This window comes from Sminthopsis crassicaudata, chromosome 2, assembly GCF_048593235.1.
Source record: "Sminthopsis crassicaudata isolate SCR6 chromosome 2, ASM4859323v1, whole genome shotgun sequence".
In the NCBI taxonomy this organism is placed as follows: domain Eukaryota; kingdom Metazoa; phylum Chordata; class Mammalia; order Dasyuromorphia; family Dasyuridae; genus Sminthopsis; species Sminthopsis crassicaudata.
Window position 1 is genome coordinate 676127390 of NC_133618.1, and position 21980 is coordinate 676149369.

At 47.5% G+C, this 21980-nt stretch overlaps 2 protein-coding genes across 3 annotated transcripts in view; one reads left to right on the forward strand and one right to left on the reverse strand.

Annotated features, from left to right (window-relative positions):
• The window catches only part of DOCK1 (dedicator of cytokinesis 1), a 465334-nt gene that overhangs the window by 210231 nt on the left and 233123 nt on the right, over positions 1–21980 (forward strand). The window lies entirely within an intron of this gene.
• Positions 1–21980, reverse strand: part of INSYN2A (inhibitory synaptic factor 2A) — a 67017-nt gene that overhangs the window by 35125 nt on the left and 9912 nt on the right. The window contains exon 2 of the mRNA XM_074297158.1: positions 3535–4693. Coding sequence (XP_074153259.1) covers positions 3535–4688 — 1154 coding nt within the window. The 5' untranslated portion in view covers positions 4689–4693. The remainder of the gene's footprint in view (positions 1–3534; positions 4694–21980) is intronic.

Consider the following 21980-nt stretch of genomic DNA (forward strand, 5'->3'; position numbering starts at 1 on the left):
ATTAGTGAGTAAAAGTACCAAGGCATTTGGGACTCATTGGGCAGAGGCAGTTCTTAAAAACAGCCAGGGAGTGGACATTCAGGGAATCACGTAGAAGTAGAAGGGAGGCAAGGGTCTCTCCTAGCATTATGAGGTTCTTGCTAAAATATTAAATTTTCTTGCTAAAGTTCCAGAGCTAGTAAGGATCAGTCATCCCAAACTTCCAGAATTAGAGAAGACCACAAGCCCCCATAATTACAGCTTTTGCTTAAAGACCTCATTTGAAGGGGGCACCTCGCTGCATGAGGAGCCAGCCTAGTTCTATTTGGGATAATTCTAATTATTGGGAAAACTTTCCTGACGCCGGGCCCAATTTTACCTCTTTGTGGCTTTTCCCAGTAACAAGAAGTCCTGCCCCCGTGATCAGATACAAAATGTCTCATCCCTCTTTTGCGTGACAGATAAGTAAATGCAATTATTTGTCAAGATGAAAGATGCCTTGTTTCACGTGCTAAGTTAGATGAGACAAAGGAGGAATAATGAATAACTCAAGTAGAACAAGAAAGAGCAAATGCAGTTCCTAATGCATGAACGAGACCCAGCGTCGGGGCTTTAAGCTTTCTTTCTCATCTTTCCCCAAGAAATAGGGAGGAAATTGTTACCAAAATTCAGAGCAATGTCAATTCTCATAAAAGTTCACAACACAAATCTATCTCCTGGATGGCAGGATCCTCCAGCTAGCTCCTTATCGCTGTTCGTGGTGCTGAAGTGACTGGCCAGGGATCCAACCCTGACTTTCTGGCTGCATGTGCTAAACTGCCTGTCCATCAACAATGTCACACACAGACAGCTGAGCTACACTCTGCAGACCTTGGGTTTAGAACCAGTGACCGGCGTTGAGTCTTGGCTCTGCTGTCTGCAGGTTCTGTGACCTGTAATCTCCATCTCAGTACCTCCCTTCCCCCATTACCGCCTGCTATTGCTGCTACTCATTCTATTACACACACCAGAAGCTGTTCTTCATGGGAGCAAAAATGAGAAATGAATGATTATGGCTTTTGCTTTTATAACCTGATTGCAAATTCCAGAAAGATTTTAAGCGCTGCTTTGGGCAACTGAATGCATTTCCTGGTGCCGGGCACAGTACAGTAGGCCCTTACTAAGTGCCTGTTGAATGAGTGCCAGATTTTCTGCTAGCATCATCCTTGTTTGGTCAGACCCCCTCAAAATACAGACTTCTGGTAAACAATTATATCAGACTGCTTTAGCCTATAGTGATGCTGAGTGAGACCATCCTACTTTATATAAGTGTTCCATGTGACAGATGTGTTCAGAGCTACAATTTGGGCTTCCTGAAGTATGCTTTCTTACCATCTTCCTTTTCTGCTCTCCTCCCCTATCCCCCACCCGATGACTGTTTAGCTAAAATTTCATTTGTCTTTGTATTCCCAGGGGACAGCATATAGTCGACCCTTACAAATGTTTGTTGAGTCCAATTTAACTTCTTTTTTGTCAGTTGATCTACCTTCAAGCCTCTATGAAGTATTCATATTCCTTCCTATTTCCCACTTAATAATTTGTTGGTTCTAAGTGAGGGCTACTTTGACCCAAAGCCATTACAGCTGGGTTCTGTGGTCTGAAGGAAGACATTGAAAAACATCCTTATTATAGTCATTCTGAAAACATGAATCCAGAATCAAATTGGATCTTTCATCACATCTTTCCTGTGAGGGAATAGTTTAGAGAAATGATTATCCTCATTTTCTAGATGTAGATAGTTGAGAGAATAATCTTGTCATTTGGACTCACTCAAGTTCCCATGCAATATAAGTGGCCGAGCTGGACCACAAAGCCCAGACTCCCACCTCCATGTCGTTGTTAGCTCTTCTGCATCATGTATGGCTACACTTAGCCTAGCGTGGTTGGGACACCCCACGTTTGGGTTTCAATCCGAGCTCTGCCACTTACAACCTTTGGGACTTTAGGTAGGTGAACAGATTAGTGTTTTCACTGCTCAGCTGAAGATTAGAAAGCTTTTCAAATTATTCTAGCTCTGCATCTCTGATCTGAAAATGGGATTTTAGCCATGATTCTGGACTTCACGTTCTTTGTCACGCTGCTTTGGGCATTGGGACAATGGGGCTGTGGACAGGGATTGGGTTGGAAGAGTGATTCTGGAAGATGGGGCCGCTCTTTATGTCCAATGATGCAAACCCTCATTTTCCATCTTATCTGACTTTCTTCCTCCTCTTCAACTCCTTCCCCCAAGGTTTTCTCTGAATTTCTATTTTCTTCATCGTTCAGAAACCAGCCCACTTTTTTAGGTATTAGGGGGATGCCATTTTGAGGATCCTTTATCCCACCTGTCTCTCTACTTTCCCCTTTTCTTCTCTCTCTCTCTTTTTTTTAATCCTGCCAGCGCTATTTGCTAACTTTATTCAATCCATTGAGCATCTCATAAACACTTGATATGTGTTGGAACAAAACCAGAGGAAAACAAAATAGTTCCTGACCACAAACAGCTTTCATTCTAGTTTTTTCATCCAGGATTTGCTCTCTTCCCTTGCCCAAGGTAGAACAGAATGAAGTCTCACATCTTTCTTTCTATGTTCCTGCCATCAAAATAGCTCAAGATGTCATCACATGGTTGCTAAGGATCTGGAGTCTCAGCTTTAAAAGCCATTCCTAACTCCTTTTTTATTTGCCCTTCAGAAAGAAATTAGTTATTTGTTCAAATCATTTTTAAATGTTTCTCCTGAAGAATTCTACTAGAGTATAAACGTATAGAAGCTAGCAAATGGAGTTGTTTACCCAGATCATGTCAACAGAAGAAGAATCAATAATGCTTGATCAACTCCCTTTGGGATCAACCTTTGTTGGGCCTGTCTACTTTATTTGTAAAATAAACTTTTGTTGCCTTTCAGATGGGTACATTATCCCCATCATTACTGGTGGGGAAAATGGCACCGACTTATAATAAATATATAAATATACATCTAAAATATAAATATTTATCTTGTGCAATTTTGAAGACCGACCCTCAAAATTCTTGTGCAGTCAACATTTATAGGTTCCTTTTTTGTACCAGGCACTATGCGAGGTGCTGGGGTGACAAATATCAAGGGGAAGCACAGAAGTTAGTTTATACTATATCATAGGAATTGTTCATTTTTGTTTGCTTAATGTGATTCCTTAACGAGAAATTATTGTTGACTTAGAATTGGTGGTTTGGGGCATACATATTAATATATAGTAAATAATTTCACTTTCATAATTCAAGGTACTAATTGTTCAAGAAAAAAAGAGAATTCATTTGGTATATATGAGGACAATTGAAATTTTAAAAATTAAAATAAATCAGCAAATTGGAAAGAGATCATTTTTAGCCGTTTCAGATCCTGACATAAAAAATACAGGATAGTAACCGAATGGCAGAAAGTGGTCTCTCAGCTCCCTATTGATCAGGGCTTTTGCAATGCAAGCCTGACAGGATGGGCGAGGGAGCTGGTGGCCGCGGCCCTAAGGCCCGCCAGAGCCTGGTGCGCAGGTACCTACCCTTCCCGATGAGCCTCTCCCTTTTCCAGCTCCTGGATCACTCCCAGTAGCACTTTGATCGTCTCCTGGCTGGAGCTGATCAGGCTCTCCATCATCTGAAGCTGTGCTTTCAAGTCTATGACTTCAGTGTGAGGCACAATTTCGCGGCATTCTTCGCTGACCGCCACTGCCGTCCGGCAAGGTGGTTTCTCGCCCGTCGGGGAGACGTTCCTCTGAAGGGCCTGCTCGCCACATTCGCTCGACGGGCACTGCGCCTGGACGGGACAGGCTTGGGCGTTGTTGGCCTGGGGATGGAGCCCGTTCAGGTGCCCCGTTCTCCGCTTCTCCTCCTCCGGGGCTGGGCACAGCGACCACTCGCTCTCTGCGCCCGAATTTGCCAAGGTTGGCTCCGCGGCTTGGGCACCAGAGGTGGGTAAATAGACGGCGGCCACTTCTGTCTTAAAGAGCCTGCCTTGTGCCGACGGGTGGACGTCCTCGGCATCGGGCTCTTCCGGAGGCGGCTGGACAGAGTTTGGGCGGCCGGGACCTTTCATGCAGCTGTGGGGCTCGAGGGGCTTGCAGGCTTCAGCGCAGGAGTCCCCGGGAGCCCGGCCGATGGCGTTGACGTGCTCCTCGGAGAGCGCCGCCGGGTCCTCCGCCTTGTGCCCACTGCCCGTTTTGCCGCATTCAGCGGCCTCCCCCGAGCTGGGGTCATCGCTCTGCTCCTGCGCCTCGATTAGGAAGCCATTGTTCTGACTCTTGAAGGTGCTGGCGGGCTGGCTGCCCTTCAGGACGCCCCCTTTCTTGCGATCCAGAGGGAAGGTCTGGTAACACTTTTTGAGGTCCGGGGAAGTCTGCACCCCCGTGCTCCTGGTCACGTTGGGGATGGACCTGCGGGCGGGCACCGTCATGTACTTGCGGTAAGCGGCCGCCTTGTAGGACACGGGCTTGGCTTCCCTCCTGTCCGTGGTCGGTCCGGCGGCCAGCTGCCTGTCCCGCTGCTCGCTCTGCGCCTCGCAGATGTCCTTAAAGCGCACCTGAAGGGCTTTGTTCCGCTTCTTAATCTGCCGATTGGCGTCCAGCGCGTAGCGCATCTCCAAGGCCAGGGAAGCTGCTGGGTCCGCCTCACTTTCCGAAGGTGTGAGTAAGCATTTGCCAGGTTCCTTACTCACCATGATTCCTGCATTCAAAGAGAGCACAAAGAAATGGTTACGGTCGGGACAGGGGGGCGTGAAAAGCAGTCAGCAAAAACTCCTGCTTCTTAAGAAGGAGCTATCGGAAGCCCCCCAGATTCCCCAGAGAGCTGGCCCGGCTCACAATGTCTCTGCGTCCAGCACGCTGGCGTGGCCTTCCCTGTGGACTAGACCACCTGAGCGAGGCACGTTTCCCTGTTAGACAAAGCCACCTCCATTCACTCATCAGCCGGGCTAGAGACTTTTCTTCTTCTGTTTCAGAAATTATCCTTTCAAATATTGCTTCTCCTCCCCCCTTTTTAAACAGCTGGTTTATCAAATGCTATTTGTTGCCCTTGGACTTTCCTCTGTCTTGAACATGCCGTGATTACTCCGTCCTGAGATCCTAAGAGCGTTACCATTTCTGCAGACCAGAGTCTCCGAGCCCCCGTTCCGAGTCCTTACATCTCTGCATCTCTCCCTCTCCAGCCAGAGTTTCAGAGCTATTTTAAATTGCTAATTACGGCAAGATGTGGAGGGATGTTAGTCATACCAAGTTCTCTTGATCACTAGGACGACATGGATCAAGATGAACCATTGGGGGAGTTGATGCCTCTTGTGGAATGGACTAGGGGTTCCCCGCTTTGATAAAGGTGAAGGGAAATTATCTGGGAGCGGAGTTGCCCTGAGAAACAAGACTTTGGGGGGTTTGGGGGTTTTTCCATTTTGGTATTTTCCCCCATAAGTCTCTAAAATGAAAACAATCATGGTAGTTTCTTTACTTAAATGCCTCCCCCACCATCCCCCCCCCAATCTGAAGGCTTTGTGTTAATCATGCAAATTCATCCCTGGTAGATGGGGGAATGTGCCTGAAAGGCTGCAGGTGGCCGATGATTCCTCCCAGGGAATACCCGCCGGATAAAAATGCCGGATTTTTATTAGGCAGCTTCCCAGATGTTGGGAGCACATGGAAAACCTTCCTTGAGTGTTTAACTTAAAGCAAGAAGCTGTAGTTAAGTGCTGCAATTGTCAGCAAAGATCCTGCTTTTGCCTGCATTTGTGGACGGCAACAAAGCCCTCAATCTTGCTCCGGAATGGAGCGGCTTGGTTGGCTGGCGTGTGGGATGCTGAGCCGTGGGCCACAGCACGCAACTGTGTAGTCTCAGGGGGACAGGGCTGCGCAGGAGAGCGAGCTCCGAGCCCCGCTCAGGAAGACCCGGGTTCAAAACCCGCCTTGGGCACTTGATCCCGAGCAAGTCCCTTAAGCTCCCCTGCCTCAGTTTCTTTAATTGTGAAATGAGGATAGTAATAACACACCTGCTTACCAGGGACCAATGATTGGAGATCAGGCCTGTACCTGTCACATTGTAGGTGCTTATCGGTGTTTATTCCCTTGCCCAAAGCCCCTGAGTGCACAAGGCTTAGTCATAGCCAACAGCCCTCTTGCTGACTCCCAGGGGAGCTGAGGTTTCAGGCTTCTGAGCCATGGCCCAAGAGCTGCATTGTGTCTCTGAGGCCCTGTCCCCTCTGAGGCACTTATAATAAACCCTTTCACCATGGGATTAAATCCCCATTTCCAGTGAGCCCACTGAGGCAGGGTAAAGGAAGGGGATTTGGGCAGGCTGTAGCTAGGATTCCATCGCAGCTCTCCACTCCTAATCTAGCTCTTTTCACCAAGATATTTAACTGGCTGGGAAGGGCCTAGTTCCTTATTCCATCTCTCTCTTTTGTAAGGGAAGAAATGAGTCTAGAATGGAAAAAAAAATACTGGCAAGAATCCTACTTTCCTACAGAACACAACACGACCCAAACCAAACTCCATCCAAGCACAGTAGGCAGCAGTCAGTGAGTTCCCTTGCATTTATTAAGCTCTTACTGTATGCTTCAAAGAGAGGCCAAAGCCCTCCCCTTCCCTCCCTGAGCTTCCGGTCTAATGGGGCAGAGTGCCGCTGCCTCGTCAGCAGAATTGTCCCAGATGCGGGACAGCTCATTCACACGGGGCCTTCATTTTGTTTTTCCTTTTGGAAGGCCAAATAAAATTTCCAGCAGTTTGGACATTTGCCTGCTATTTTAAAAGCAACAACCAACACAAACAAACCAAGATTTTATTTTATGACTAAGATAAATTAAGCATTTTATAAGTTCTGACATAAAACGACTTAATCAGTGAACAGTTCGGAAGATAATGAAAGTTAACAACGTTTGAAGAGTCTTAGATTTTTAAAAATAGGGATATGAGGAGTCCCCCGAGGCGGCCTTTGCTCTGGCCTTTCGTCTCTGACTTTGGGAACACGTCTCGGTTTAAGGGAGCAAAAAATGATGGAGATGCAGCGTGTGGCAATGGCGCCTGAAGAGCTTTGGCCGTTTCATAGAGTATTTACGGGACCAGATACAGGAACCCAAGTCAAAGCTCGAGTGCTGAAGCCCCTGCCCAGCGGGATCGGCCAATGGGGGGTGAAGAAAGGGCGATTTCCTAAGTCATTGAAGAACGCTGGAGGGAGGGAGATCAAGAAGCCCCTTGGAATCATGGCCCATAAAGCTCTGTCATCTGTCCAAGTACCTTATGAGGCAGGTGACACGTGTTGGACTTGTTGGTACCATCTGACAGGTAAAGAAACTTCGCCTCTTCCAGCCTCCTTTTTATTTTATTTTTTCTGAGTTATTTTGGCTCATTAGGCACATGTACCACTTTAGTGCTTACTGCCTGGGTGACTACGGCTGTGTTACTTAAATCTTTCTTCTTTCTTCATCCATGAAATGGGTCAGTTGGGAATGGCCTTTCTAGAGTTTAGTCTGTATCCTGCGTCACTTGGAAAGGCCGCTCTTGGGTGGCCCGTCCTTGCGTGGCGATGGTCTGGGGGGAAATGGCGGGGGGTGGGAGGGAGGCGATGATTAATCAGTAGACTTCTCATGGAGGGTGGGGCCGCTTACTAGGGACCGTCCCTGACCTCTCCCCGCCTGTCCCCTTTTATTGGTCAGGTCTGTCACCATGTCTAACGGCCTCTTCCTGAGGAAGGCCTGCCTTCTGGGGGAACTCGGGAGATTTTTACAAAAAGCAATTTACTGGCGATTTTTCAGCATTTTTCCTGCCATGACTGAAAAATGCGTGTCGGAATAAATTTCTCCTATCGTCCAATTCATCACGAACATTGCTAGCAAGTGCCCGCAGTCGGCCCATGCTTGTGGAAGGCATTTGGAAGCCTCATATCGGAGGTCTCTGCCCCCTAACAAAGCCACGTTAGGCTGACAGTGACTCATGCGAGGGGACTCACAACCTGGCGCTGGGACTTTGGAATATTGAGAAGCTGACCAGCTTCCAGCGGGGCCAGCGAGCGCGGGGCACGGTCACTGGGGGAGGGTTTGCAGAAGATCGGCAAGAGAGTTGTGGGGCCTTCTCCCCCAAGGAAGTCCCTGTGGTGGGGAATGCGTTAGGGGTGGGAAGGACAATCCTCTGTCCTTCAAGTCTGACCCCCTGCACAAAGCTGGCACTGGATGTGCTGTGGGGCTCCACAGTGAACGCTGCCAGCGCTGAGGGCCTCGCAAGACATTCTCCCCAGGTGAAAGCCACCCCCCAAAAATATCACCTGGTCAGGAAGATCTGAGTTCTAGGAGACAAAGGACAAGTCACTTAAGCCCTCTCAGCTTCAGTTTCTCATCTGTTAAATGGGCACAATAGTCACCTCCCAGTAATGTAATGAGAAGCCAATGAGAGATCCCTTTTTAAACCTTACAGCCCTCTAGCTACACTCGTTGTCATTGTCTGTGATGAGATGGTGATCAATTTTGGTTGTTTCTGGGTCTGTCACTGCAGTTGTAGTTTATCTGCCCTATGGCCGCCACGTTTACACATAAAATCCATCACAGCCAGGCTCCTGGCCAGACCCCCGGGCTTCCTGCACTTTATTCTCCTTTACGCCATCTACACTGGCCTTCCTCCTGCCACTCCCACCGACTCCCTTCTGCCTCCCTGGGCTTCCTGGGATCCTTGATTTCGAAGCTCGGCCTGAGGCCTTTGCTGGCGCACTCAGCCGGGGGCCCCCGCATCCCTCTGCCATGGAACATCCTTCGTGGTATTTTGAGCATTTCCCTTCATGCATCTGTATGTAGACATGTATGTGCATAACCCGTGGCCCCCCACGTACACACACAAACTCACAGCTGCTCCTCCCCCACAGCGTTCTGGGAGCCTTGAGAAGGGGGAGGGTGGGATTCCGCCTCTGTTCCCAGCCCCTTGTGGTCCATTCCCCGGCCTGTAGATCGGGCTCCGTAACTGCTTGTTCATAGATTGCCAGCCGGCAAGATCTGCTGAAGGGCTGCAGGTGGGCAGGATCACTCCCCGTGCTTCTTGGATTTAGCTTGTGATTCAGTGGGACATCTCTCCTTCATGAATCATGGAAGAGCCGGCGCTTTCTTGTACGATCCCTGAAGCCCAAAGTCGGAGTGTGTTTGGTGGCCAATTTTGGCTCGCGAGCGGGAAGGGGCTCTCTGAGCGCCGGCTCTGTCTGCCCCCCGAAGTCGCGGCTTCCTTCCAGGCGGGGTCTCCCAGCAAAGGCTAATGGGTGCCTCACTGTCTCTGGGGGAAAGGATTCTTTTTCTAGTGCAGGTCAAAGTCTGTGGCCTCCGAGCTTCCTTCCATGTCTGAGATTCGGTAAATATCTACTTTTTTCCTTATTAACAAAACTCAAATAGCATCTTTGATTTCCAATCTCTTTGAAGATACCGAGAAAGAGGTCTATTTTTTTCTTCCAACTTTTATATTGTCCTGATTTTACAAATAACAATGGGACTTGGGTAATTTGTTCTTTATAGAATTTCAAAGAATAAATTGCTGTTCTTGCAAGTTCATTACCCAGCCTTGGAAACAGTCCACATAAACATGTTTTAGGCCAAAACTCTATCCCCTTCCCAGGATTCTTTCCATACATCTGATGGCTGCAGACGTCCTTCCCTGTTGCTTACAATTATGAGGCTCTTTGTGTAAGAAACCCTCTAGGCTGTCTCTTCTTAGTACATTTAAAAAAATAACTAGGACATTGATTTTGCCTACTTCTGTTTATCATTTGATGAGGATCAATTGAAGTAACATAGGGAAGGCATCTTTAAAGAGCCAGAAAAATAGGAGCAGTTTCCCTTACTTTGGGGCTCCAAAGGATTTCGTGATTCCTGAATTTTGGATTTATACTGAAGTCTTTCTATAACGTTGATTCTTTAAGAGTTGGTATAGCCTCGAGCCCACTACCCAACTCAGCTTGGTTTGTCCTTGGATAACAGCCATAAAGGTCATCCTGAATCCCGATCCTGAAGCCTTCCTAGTTAGGGAGTCCTTGCCCTAGTTGGGAATTTACCAGCATTGCCCTTGAGAACCAAGGTTGCTCTAGTCCCACTCAGAGATGAATGACTGTGTTTTCCAAGACCATGTCCGTAAATCCAAGCTACGACCCATTCCTCTGCACTCTCCTTCAGTCCCTGGGAGGCAATGCAAAATGGCAACCCTGGGAAGCAGCGGGACCCATACAAAGCAATCCGTGTAGGCCGTGACATATTATTGAAGCAGTGAACAGTTGATATCCAAGCTATTTTAAAGAAGGACCCAAATATAGCAGGTAATGTTAATTGCATCCCCAAAGAAGTGATGAAGAGGAGACCAGACGCTCTGAACATGTTCACTCTCTAATCCCGGTGAAATCTTGATAAGAATGATCTAGCCATCTATCCGATCCAAGCGTCTTTGGTGAATCAGGGAAGCAGAACAGACTGACTTTTGCAAGTGATTTTCCACTTTTAAAATCATTCTTCACTGAAACGTATCAAAAATGTAAGATCCCGTTGTGTTGTGGTATTAAAAAATTTGACTCGGGAGAGCAAAATTCTGCTGGAAGAGTCTCTTCCCATTCGGTGTCTTTCTTGTTTTGTGTGAGTTAAGATGATTCAGGATCTCTTTATAGATGTCATCCGAGAGTTCTTTGTTCAGAGGTCCAAAGCACGAGCCGAGCAGATTGATTCTGGCGTCGATCAGAATGTCCACGTGTAAGTCCATAAGGAAGAGGGCTTCCCTAGGTCTGTCTCCGCTCCTCCCGTGATTGTATCCAGCCTCAGAGGACGACCGGGTTCCTCAGTGAGTGAGGATTGTGGAGATGTAACCTGTCAGCTGGTTATTTATTGCATAAATCCATCAGTGTGGAGAATCTGAGCAGGAAGTGCAGATGGACAAAGAGCTGAATGCAGAATTCAATAAGAAGCGAACAGTAGGCTTGATTGCAGCGTTTACAAAGTTGTTAACAATACTCTCCCGATCTTGTTTTATGGTTGTAAATTATGAATACTATGATTGCTGAAGAATTAGACTTTGAGAGACAAATTTTGAATAAAAGGTGGCTTAGGTATGTCCTGGACAGTGAAGAAAAGGGAGCAAAAGAGAAGGAAAAGCTATTCCTCAGGAAATTTCGGGCTAGAAAAAGAAGTGGATCCATCATTCATTGGGAGAGGAGAGACCAAGGGGTTCTAGCTCCCAGGGGAGCACAGAATGCTGACTGCCCTACATGAATGGCTTCGGGTCGTTGATTATTGTGAGGTGCACTGCTAAGTGGGAGCAGAGGTAGCCTGGGGGGATGCTTGGTGCTGGTGGTGGTCTTGGTGACCTAATTGATTAGACTTAACTCTTAGACAACTGAGTAGATACCAAAATTAGACATTTTAGTGATGGATGGATAATTAGTGGCAATTGGTTGCCCCTTTCTTCACTTTGTAGAAGAGAAAATTGTCCCCTAGAGTTAAGGGTGCATTTCCCTGCCTGATAGCTGGTTGTTTGATAAGCGTCATTATCTTAATCCAGATCTTTCAAGTCCATATCTAGTCCCTACCTGTTAGGATTAGCAGGTGAGAACTCAGGTTGTCTGGACAGTGACAAGGTGAGAACTCAGTTTGACTTGACAGTTCTCTGGCTCAGACCTTTGGTTTGGGCCTTTAAAGGGAGTTTACACCTTAGGAATTCTAGGAGGAGCAAGCTCATTGGTTGAAGTGGTTCTTCCCAGAAGCCCTTGTATGATCCCACGCCCATACTCTGGGAGGATAAAAGAGGCAACATTGGGCCTGGACAAGCAGTCTGGACTGGGGAACTGTCAAGTCAACCTGAATTCTCACCTTGTCACTGTCCAGACAACCTGAGTTCTCACCTGGTAATCCTAACACCTACCACTTCTGTTGATGAAAATGAAATTTTTGGATGTATTCGTAAATGAACCTTCATAATTAATCATGGGATGTGTGGTTTAGGTACCTAGCAATTTCAAATTAGAGATGAATTATTATATATTATATTTATTATACTATACTATATTATTATATCATATTATATCATATCATATCATATCATATCATATCATATTATATTATATTATATTATATTATATTATATTATATTATATTATATTATATTATATTATATTATATTATATTATATTATATTATAATTATACACATGCCAGCCCAGACTGAAGAACAGTGACCTCATAGGTCTATGGGAAAAATACAAATATTTACTTGTGGAAAACACTGAAAATATTAGACTCTCAGTGAAAGCAGCTCCCACAGACTGTACTAGATTTTATGATTTTTGTTGAAATTTTGAAAGAACAGATATAATGAGGAGGGAGAGCCCGAGACCTTTGGAAGACCTCCGGTGCTTTGAATGGCGCTTCTCTAGGAGATTCCTTGAAGGGCATGGCCAGAGTTAGCCCAGGGGAAGAGGCCTGGATGGTTTGGGATTGAGAGCGTGGAAGGGGGTCACTGACAGTAATTCTAAGAATCCATGAAGTATTGATGAGCGACGAGTTTCAGAATGTTTTGGACTCATGATTCACCTGGACATCTCTCCCTCAGTTCTTTGCCCCGGACCTGAGCCTCCATCAGCACGGGGAGGAGCCCCATTTTGCTACTTCTGGTCTATTTCATAAGCTTGACATTTGGCCATATGATAGGATGCCACATAAGATGATGGAACAAAATCCAATTTGGAATATCTAAACAGAGGCTGTTGCCAAGAAATGCCTCAATACACATTGAGCCCGGAAGATCTCACCAGTGCCTGCTCAGCAGTCTGGATAGCCCAGAAAGGGCCGGGGGGGGGGGGCGGGGATCAGCTTTCCTGGTGGCTGATCCACCGTTAGGGCACCTTGAAGTCAGAGACACAGACTCCCATTTGAATGAATTTGGCCAGCTTTTTATTTTACAGCTGTGGGAGCCTGGACGTTGGCAGTTTGGCCGGAGGAAACGGTAACCAAAAAAGAGTTGTCATTGTAATTATACCAGTGACAGACTGAAATTAAGAGGCCTTCATTCAGAGACTTCCTGTGGGCTCCGAAGGAGTTAATTGTGAAATCGGCTTCCTTGGCGCCCTTGGACGTTCAAAACCGGAGCTGTCCTTTTCTCTGGGCACAAAGCACAGCTCCTCGAGTAGTTGCTAAGTTGATTTTCCAGCCTCATCTACTCTTACAATGAATAAGTATTTTGGGGCATATTTGTTCTCTTCAATGGAGGTCACTGATTAACATTTTTAAGGCCCCCAAAGGACAAGATAACCGAGTCAATCCTGGCTGAATGTTCTTGAATCAAGAACTGATGCTTTGGGTGTGGGGGAAGCTGAGCCAGTAAACCAGGGCCTTGCCCAGGTCACAATGTAGGTATTTGGGCTTTTTGCTTGTTCTGACAAGGAGAGAAGAGCAAAAGATACAGATTTACAGTCCTTAAAAGGTCAGGCTAAATGAGGTAAAAATTTGCATTTTTAAAGTAAATACTGTTTTCTAATTACTCTTACTCTGATTTTACTGGATCTACCCTAAAGAACGCAAACAAAATAATTCATTGCAGTTCTATCCTATTGGTTAAAATGGATCCGGGGATGTCTGCTGTTCAGTTATCAGCGTCTTCATGCCTTCCCTATCCATTCTGTCTGTTCCCCGTACCCCCAGGTAAAGGTAAACTGTCCCAATTATCGTGAATTCTCTAGTTGTGGGCACCAAATTAATGAGGTCTTACTCCCTGTTTAGAGCCAATTCAGGAGACATTTGTAAAAGGGAATTGGGTTGATGGTTACTCGAGGGCATGTTCAATGGAGAATTTCAGAGCATCCCAGCTACATCAGCTGCTTGGTGGCTCCTCGGATTTCCTTTTCCCATTAGCTCCTGTACCATTCTCCGTAATTGAAATAGGGGCTTGGGATTCCTGGGTTCCTGCTGCTGATAACAATAAAAATAATGGGCGTCTTGCCTCCCTCAGAGGTTTCCCAGCCTTGGTTCCGTCTCCCTCCCAGACCTGCCTCACGTGGGACTCCATCTTTACCTAGACCCAGACCTCTCTGTGTCAGCAGCTATGGATGGATGTGTGCAGACTGCTTAAGAGCAGGAAGTTTTTGTCAGGTTCTGCTCGGCCCTCACTAGGAACTTGACTGGCTGATTGAGGAAGCAAGTGCTTCTTTGCCTTCAGCCAGTTCTGACCGTCTACACTGGCAGCTCCTCCCTGATCCCAAGGGCTAATGGGAATTCCCGATGAGGAGTGCCAGCCTGTCTCAGTGATTGTGGGGAAATAGGGGAGCTTTTGGGCAGAGCTGAAGCATGAGCGGTCCCCGCCTTAACGGAGCTTGCAGTCCGAGGGGAGACCACGAGGAAGATGGCTGTACAAGGGAAGCGGTTGGTGGCAGAAGGGGGAAGAAGGGGCAGCCAAGAGACCCGGGCTGGAGGGCAATTCCAGGCAGGGGTAAGAGGCGGGACCTGGAGGCAGAGCACATCTCCATGGCTTTCAGTGCCCAGTGGGAAGGTGTATCTGAGCCTGGAGGAGCCTGGGAGCCGGGAAGTCTTCTGTTTCCCCTACCTTTGTGGGTATAGCTGTGAGTCTCTGTGAAGGGGTCAGCCTCTTATTATTAATAACTAGAAATCTGACTAGAAAATAGCCACCTTCTTCTGTGTTTGCTTACTCTATTATTCCATCAACTGAGAGAGACATTCGGTCTGGTCTTTCACCAACTGGGGATTTCCGTTACCCAAGATGCCGAGTCTCATTTCCATTGCCTCACAGGTCTCAGCCCTAGAGCTGGAAGAGGTCTCACAAGCTGGGTCCGCTCCCCTCACTGTACAGAGGAGAAGCTTTGACAGAGTGTATTCTTAGAGGAAAAAAAAGCCTGGGGCGGTGGGGTTTGACATATTTACTGTTCTACCTCCTTCTCAAGGCAACTTTACTATCAGAGAGAGAGAGAGAGACAGAGGGAAGGGGGGGGCAGGGAGAGAGAGAGAGAGAGAGAGAGAGAGAGAGAGAGAGAGAGAGAGAGAGAGAGAGAGAGAGAGAGAGAGAGAGATTGAACAAAACTAATCAATTAAACAATGAAATGATATGATATGCAGGAAGGGAGTCCATCATGGAAGCAGCTTGGTTCTATGGAGAGTGGATTGGATGGGTACCCAAAGACCTGAGTTTAGGGAACTGAGGTAGACAGACTTATTGGGCCCTTAAGTGGAGCATTCTTTCTGTGATAGGACCATGTAGGACTCCGGGTCCCATACCTCCATTTAACAGAGGCAGCCCAAGCTACTCAAGGGACCATTCAGGTCCTCTTGTTCCTGGGCACATTTGGGCTCCCATCGTCCTGACTCTGGCCCAGCCGTCCCTTCTCCATGATCCCACTCCGGGGTCATGGAATCCAATTCTTTCATTTTACACATGAGAAATCTGAGACGCACGGAAATAAAGGAACTGCTCCCTGGGGAAGAGCCAGACCCTCCTGGAAGGCTGATTCCCTTATACCCAATAGTTTTTCTCCTGAGCTGGGTCAGAGGTCAAGGAGCTACCGTTTTGACCATGAATTCCCAGTCTGCAATCTGTCGGGGAGGGTTTTTGTTTGTCCCTCTGCCCAGTGATGCGACCGCCTCGCCATAATTGAGTGTCTACAGTGGGAGTTCTGCTTGGAGGTAACCATTTACTACACATGCAATCATCTGGACTCCCAGGTCTCATCTGTCTTCCTGGCAAGGCCGTGCAGGCCCCTATACGTTACCTGCAGCTCCAAGGCTCGCTCAGTATTTTTCATTGAGGTGGCAGTGAGATATGGACCAGGAGGCACCCCAAGGGCCTTCTCCACTCAGCCGGCCCACAGGCTGACTCAGAAAGGTCCTGGAGTCACTGCTGACGGGGTAAGCCAACAGGAGGGACTGAAAGACTCCCTTTTTGTGGGCAGTTTCTATTTGTAATTGGACAATTGTATGTGTAGAAAACATTTCCCAGGGGGAATACAGAACCTTCACAAAGCTGAGGCTTCCACAGGAGCCAGATGCCTTGTGGCCTTCTTTCCCTTAAACAGAAGAGCAAGTCCTGACTCAGTTTCCTTTCTAGAGCTTTTGTCTTGATTCCTAGGGTAGTCATGCTGAGATTAGTGTAACTGAAGGAAACAGAAATAAGTATTCCCTAAATAGAGCAATGGAAATGTTGGAAATGTGGTAAAATTGTGCTTGCTGAAGGGTCTCCCTGAAGACTGGAAGGTGCAGGGCATTGGAGGAGGACATGTTTGCAGAAGGCTAATCCTGGGATGAGGAGAAGGAAAAGGAAGGGAAGGAAAGGAAAAAGGAAAGAGAAAAGGAAAGGAAGGGGAAGGAGAAAGAATGGGGAAGGAAAAGGAAAAGGGAAAGGGAAGGATAAAAGTTAGATTATTGGGACATTTGGGGTGTTGGATGACCTGCTATGCCCTCTCCTCACCCTGTATAGTGTAGCCATGACTCTGGAAATGTGGGCCACCTTGAGCCAGGTTGGAAATGCTTCATACTCAGGCCTAACTATGGACACTGTGTGCCATGAGCATGGAAACCAGCTTCTATACGTCCCGAGGCGTTCGTCACCAGAAGAGTCAGGATCCCCAGGATATGATAAGTTTTTGTTTTTCTCTGTTTTTCTTTTCTTTTCTTTTCTTTTCTTTTCTTTTCTTTTCTTTTCTTTTCTTTTCTTTTCTTTTCTTTTCTTTTCTTTTCTTTCTTTCTTTCTTTTTTTTTGTTTGTTTGTTTTTTGTTTGTTTGTTTCTCTTTATTTTTCTTCACTTTGGTGAAGGAGTGTTGGAACCAGTGGGATCCTGTACCCTTGATGCACTCAAGGATGGGCATCCCCAAAGTGAGTTCTTAGCTTTTTGCTTTCCTCGTTTGGGCTCTTGGTATGTTTCATCTGGGATGTGCGTAGGGCTGTTCCATTTGATTCCTTAAAAGTGTATTTTCTGAATCTCCTGTCAGCTTTAGTGATGTCATCCATTCCTGTTCTATGCCAGCTCGAAATCCGTGTGGATGTGGATTTATCTTAAGCACAGAACCTTGGTTTTTCCAATAAATTCAAGGGGAATAAGTTTGAACATGCTGTGATCTGGAACATTAGTTTATTCTTCTTATTTGTTCATTTTGGCCTCCATCTCTTGATGGCCGTCTGCGGCCGGCCTTGGGCTGTAGTTCCCTCCGGATCCTTCCCGTGAGCCCAAGCAGGGCTGGGCGTCCACTATTTCTCATTCCAAGGCAGAGTCCACTTGTCTTGGAAGGGGATCCAGCTCTTCTCTGCTCATCTGAGTGAGCAGCTTCGTCTAGGCCTGGGAGCACCAGCACAGGGCCTGACTTCATTGGGCCCTTGGCCTCCGACTCATTATGCTGGTCCTGCTCGGAGTGAGGACGGACCTTCAAGGCCACGGGACCTTTCTTCATTTTACACTTGAAAAAACCTGCGTCATGAAGAGGATGAGGTCACCGAGGGATTGGGGACCAGAGAATGACCGGGCCTTCCACACGGTGGACTCGCTGCCCCAAAGCTAAGAGCTTTGCCAGGCTATTAACTAAGAAGAATTGGATTTGTTTGAGTGCCTAAAGCATGTGACTTTACTGGGGAGGGAGAAGGCTTATTTCCTGTGCTCAAGAGAATCCCAGATGCCTTTTGCATTCCCCACGTATCTTAAAGTAAACTTAAACTACAAATCTGAATGTCTGGCAGTGCCTCTGCCGATCATTTGGCATTTAACGGTATGAAAATTCAGATTGTGGAAAGCTCGTTCGGGCCACAAAAGCTCATGGCCGAGGTAAGACTTCAGTGGGGCCTCAGAACCTGGTGGGAGTAATACCAGCCACTAAACAAGGGGGCGCGCAGGGCAGGGCTGCCCAAGGGGCACGTGGGCCCTGTGGCCGTGTTTATTTTGAGACTGCGAGCCAAGGAAATCGTCCCTGGAGGTTTCAAGATTGTGTGACCAGCACAGGGACACAAATCACAGGGCAGCTCTTATCAGGCAAGAGCGAAGGGTAGCACAGGTCACTCAAGCAGAGTCGGCACCCCGAGCCATTAAAAGAAATGAGATGTCAGGGGGTTATGGAGGCTTACGGCAGGAGGTTTGCCATACTATGGGTGAGCTGCTTAATTTGAAATAAAGATAGTCTGTCCTGCTCATAATAGAATTCGGTGTTACCGTGGGGGTGGAGGGAGGGAGCCTCAAGGTGGGCAGGATGACAGGGTACATATTAAAAAGGCGCTGTGAAAAATGGGCCTCGGCCACAAAGGCCTGACGCAGAGCTAGCTTGGAGGTTTTTTCCCACAGCTGGCACATAGTAGGCATTTAATAAATGCTTGTTCAATTGAATTGGTAAAGTTGATGGGGAAGAGAAATTGTCCAGGGAGCATTTTTAAGATTAAAAATAGGAGATACTAAAGCGAAGGGAGAATTGGAGCTCGAAGTTTGCTATTGGGCCTTGCTGCCTACCAGGGCGACATCCCGTTTTTTATTCCCAGAAGTCAATTGAGAGTCACATTCTGGTGTGACAGTTATGTTATTGAGAGGTTTGGAGTTTCTCCACATTATATGTGGGTGATTCTGGGTCAGTGGAGTTTTTTCCAGCTAAAAGAATAGAAGTTTCACTCCAAGTTCCTTTTTGTTTTGTATTTGGGGAGTCTAGTACAATGACTGACGCATTCGATCCTTAATTATGAATCAATTGGATTAAGCAAAGAAATGAAGTTGTCGATTCAAAGGGATCTTAAAATCTGAAAAAAGGATTTTCCCATTTCCTCCATAAATGATACAGATATTTAGAGGTGTGGCCCACTTCCTTGGGAGACCAGCCAGGAGAGAAGAAGGCTGGGGGGACGGAGGGACACAGGAGACGAAGGGGGCTGCTCATGTGACTTGCTTCCTGCTTCACGTTCTGGCAGAGGCCCCTCCGAGTCCCCTCGGAGCATCTGCCTCTCTCAGAGGCTCCTCATCAGGGGTGGGTGGGCTTTGGAGCCTGGAGAAGGCCTCTCCAAATGGGAGAGCCAGGCCAGACCTCGCCTTCCCTGGCCTGGAGGGCAGGCAAACAGGGTTTTACTCTTTCCTGAGGGAGGAGACGAGGGCAAGGGACCTCGGACCCTGCAGGCAATAGTCAGATCCTGGGGCATTGGGCAGGAAAATAAACCTGGGCAAACTTGCTTACGGTGGAAAGCAGAGAAAGCAGCTCACGGGCGGGAACTCGGACAAGATTTGGAGTCAGAAACTTTGGGTGGTGTTCTCTCCATCCTGCAGATAAAGAAACTGAGGCAGGGAGAAGGAAGAGTGACAGTCTGGATTTGAACCTGTAGTAAGTGCCAGTCCCTTAGTCCCTTCCCCTCTCCCAGCCTCAGTTTTCTATCTGCAAGATGGGTATGCTGGTGGTTGTAGCAGCCCCCTTGCAGAGTAGTTGTGGGATCAGGGCTAGATGCTTGTTGCCAGGGCAGGGTGGACGGCTTAGAAGCTGTTCTCTATTCCAGAAGCACATCAGGCTTTCCAGGGAAGGCCTCAAAATCCCCAATCTCCAGGATGTAAGTAGAACAAAAGGAATCTTTAATCTCTAACCCAGATGCCCTTTCTGGTGATTTTTTTTTCTGGATCCTCTCTGTCTTTGCTCACAGTGTGGGTGTTTAAGAAATGGGAAATCGTCGTTTAAAATTAATGGACAGCATTTATAAAACACTCAATTCTGTTCGGACAGAAAGGATGCTGGGCAGGTGCCGGCAATCCTGCTTTCCTGGGTACCTTAAAAAACTAGGTAGTCTTGGAGGGTGACAAGAACCGGTCCATTTGGCTGTCACTAAAAATTCCAAGTGACCAATGGGTCACAGACTCGATGGCCTGACACCCTCACCTTGTCCTGTTGGGCCAGTCACATGCTGCCCCTTCCTTCCTGTACAGGCTGAGAATGTCTCCCTGGGCTTGGCGATTTCATTCCATTCAACACAATTCTACGAAGCTCCTACTGGGTGCAGGTCCTGGGTGAGGTTCGGAGTGCCAGAAACCCTTTTCTTGCTCCCAATGGAGGCATTTCCAGCTGAATGTGTCCAAAGGAGAACTCCCCTTTCTCCACAGACACCCCTCTGCCCCATCTCTCCCACGGACCTCCTCAGCCTCCCACTCACCCGGGCTTGCCATTCTGGGCTCTAGACTCCCTGCCTCCATCTAGTCTTTGGCCAAGCGTGATCAGTTCTTCTGTCCCATCTCTTGTCTCCCTCTCACCCCAACTCAAGACCCACTGGTCTGTAGCCTGGGGGGCTGCAGGAGCCTCTGATCTGGTCCAGTGGCCTCACGCTTCCCTTCTGTCCAAGGGACCAAGCTTGCAGACGGATTGTTACGATGCATAAATGTTGGACCCTCTCGTTCTCCTGCCAACGCCTCAGTAACTCCCTACTGTCTCTAGGAAAAAGCACAAATGGGACTTTGGGCATTTCAAGGCCTTCCCAGTCTGGCTCACCTTGACTTCAGGCTTCCTGCGCCTTATTCCCCCCATGTGCTCTACTATCCTATCCGTCACCTTGCGTAAAGGACATTCCCTCTGCCTCTGTGGCTTTTCTCCGCCCGTCCCATGCCTGAGATCCTCTCTGCCCTAGCCTTCCTTCCCCCTTCTCATCCCCAGCTCCTGATCCAAGGCTCGCCTCCCTGCCACCGGGAACCTTTGTGAAGCTAATCTCTCTATCCACATCACGATTTACTCCCTTATCTTTCAATATAATTTATTCCACAGTGAAATACATTTCTTTTCTTTCTTTTTTTCCCCCTGAGGCAGGTCACACAGCCAGGAAATGTTAAGTGTCTGAGACCAGATTTGAACTCGGGTCCTCCTGAATTCAGGGCTGGTGCTCTGTCCACTGCGCCCCCTAGCGGCCCCTTGAAATATATTTCTTGAGGACATGGACTGATCTCTTTTGTCTTTGCCTCTCTGGTGCTTAAGAGGGAGCCTTGCACATAGTAAGCACTTAATAATGTTTTCAAAGCTCTGACTGATAGCCTGGCTTTTCGTGGCATCTTGTTGAAGGGTCTGCAGTAACACTGATGGTGTGGGAGGGGAGGAGGGCCCAGCTCTAAAACATGGAACCCAAGCCAGCCAGCAAGTCCTGAGCTGAGTGTGGTCATCAGGAGTGGTCATCGCTTCTGTCTCTCTGTCCATTCCTTGGCTGGGAGCTTGGGTCTTCTTAGGGACATCTGGCTATAATCACTGCCATGCATGGTCCTGTGAACCAGCTTCCACCATGGAGATTTGACCCCAAACAGAATCAAGTTTGAAAATCAGGAAGCCTCGTATCCCGGTGCTCTCTGGAGTCCTCGAGTCGTGGCATTTTGGTTCATCAAGGCCCGTTGGGCCCACGGACTTCCTCATGTTTTGGTCCAAGTGTTTCATAGTGGTCTCCCGCGTGCTGGTGATTTCTTTTCACTTTGATCGTTGGTAACAAGTCGTGAGCTGCTCATGGCCGTTGTTCATCTTTCCATTGCTTCATTTTTATTCCGTTGCTTCATTTTTATTCTTCTGGGATCAGAGTCTTGCCAAAATGAAGAATCAGAAGCTGTTTTGAGAAGTGAAGGGGATGGGGTTGCTATCATCAAGTAATGGATGGGCTGCTGCATCCAAGAGGGTCATGAGACCTCAGGTATAGGATTACGGAAAACCTCATTAACCATTAGCACTGCCTATTAATTAATTAGCATTAATTAATGCTAATTAACCATTAGCCTGTGGAAATGGCTGCTTGGGGAGCCAAAAGCCTCCTCCCCATCGCAGGGTTTCCAAGTCAACATGAGCCAACCTTTGCTGGGGACGCCGTGATGGGCCTAACTTTTTGGGAAGGGACTGGAATAGTTCTTAGTAAAGAACGTGAGATTTCTTGGTTCTCAGGGATGGCAAATCATGGGACATTATTAATTATGGAAAGAAAATCATCTTGCAGATGAGAAAAATTACAACGTTTCATGAAATGGCCTTCTATTTTTTAAAATCCTAATCCAGTTCTCCATATGGCTCT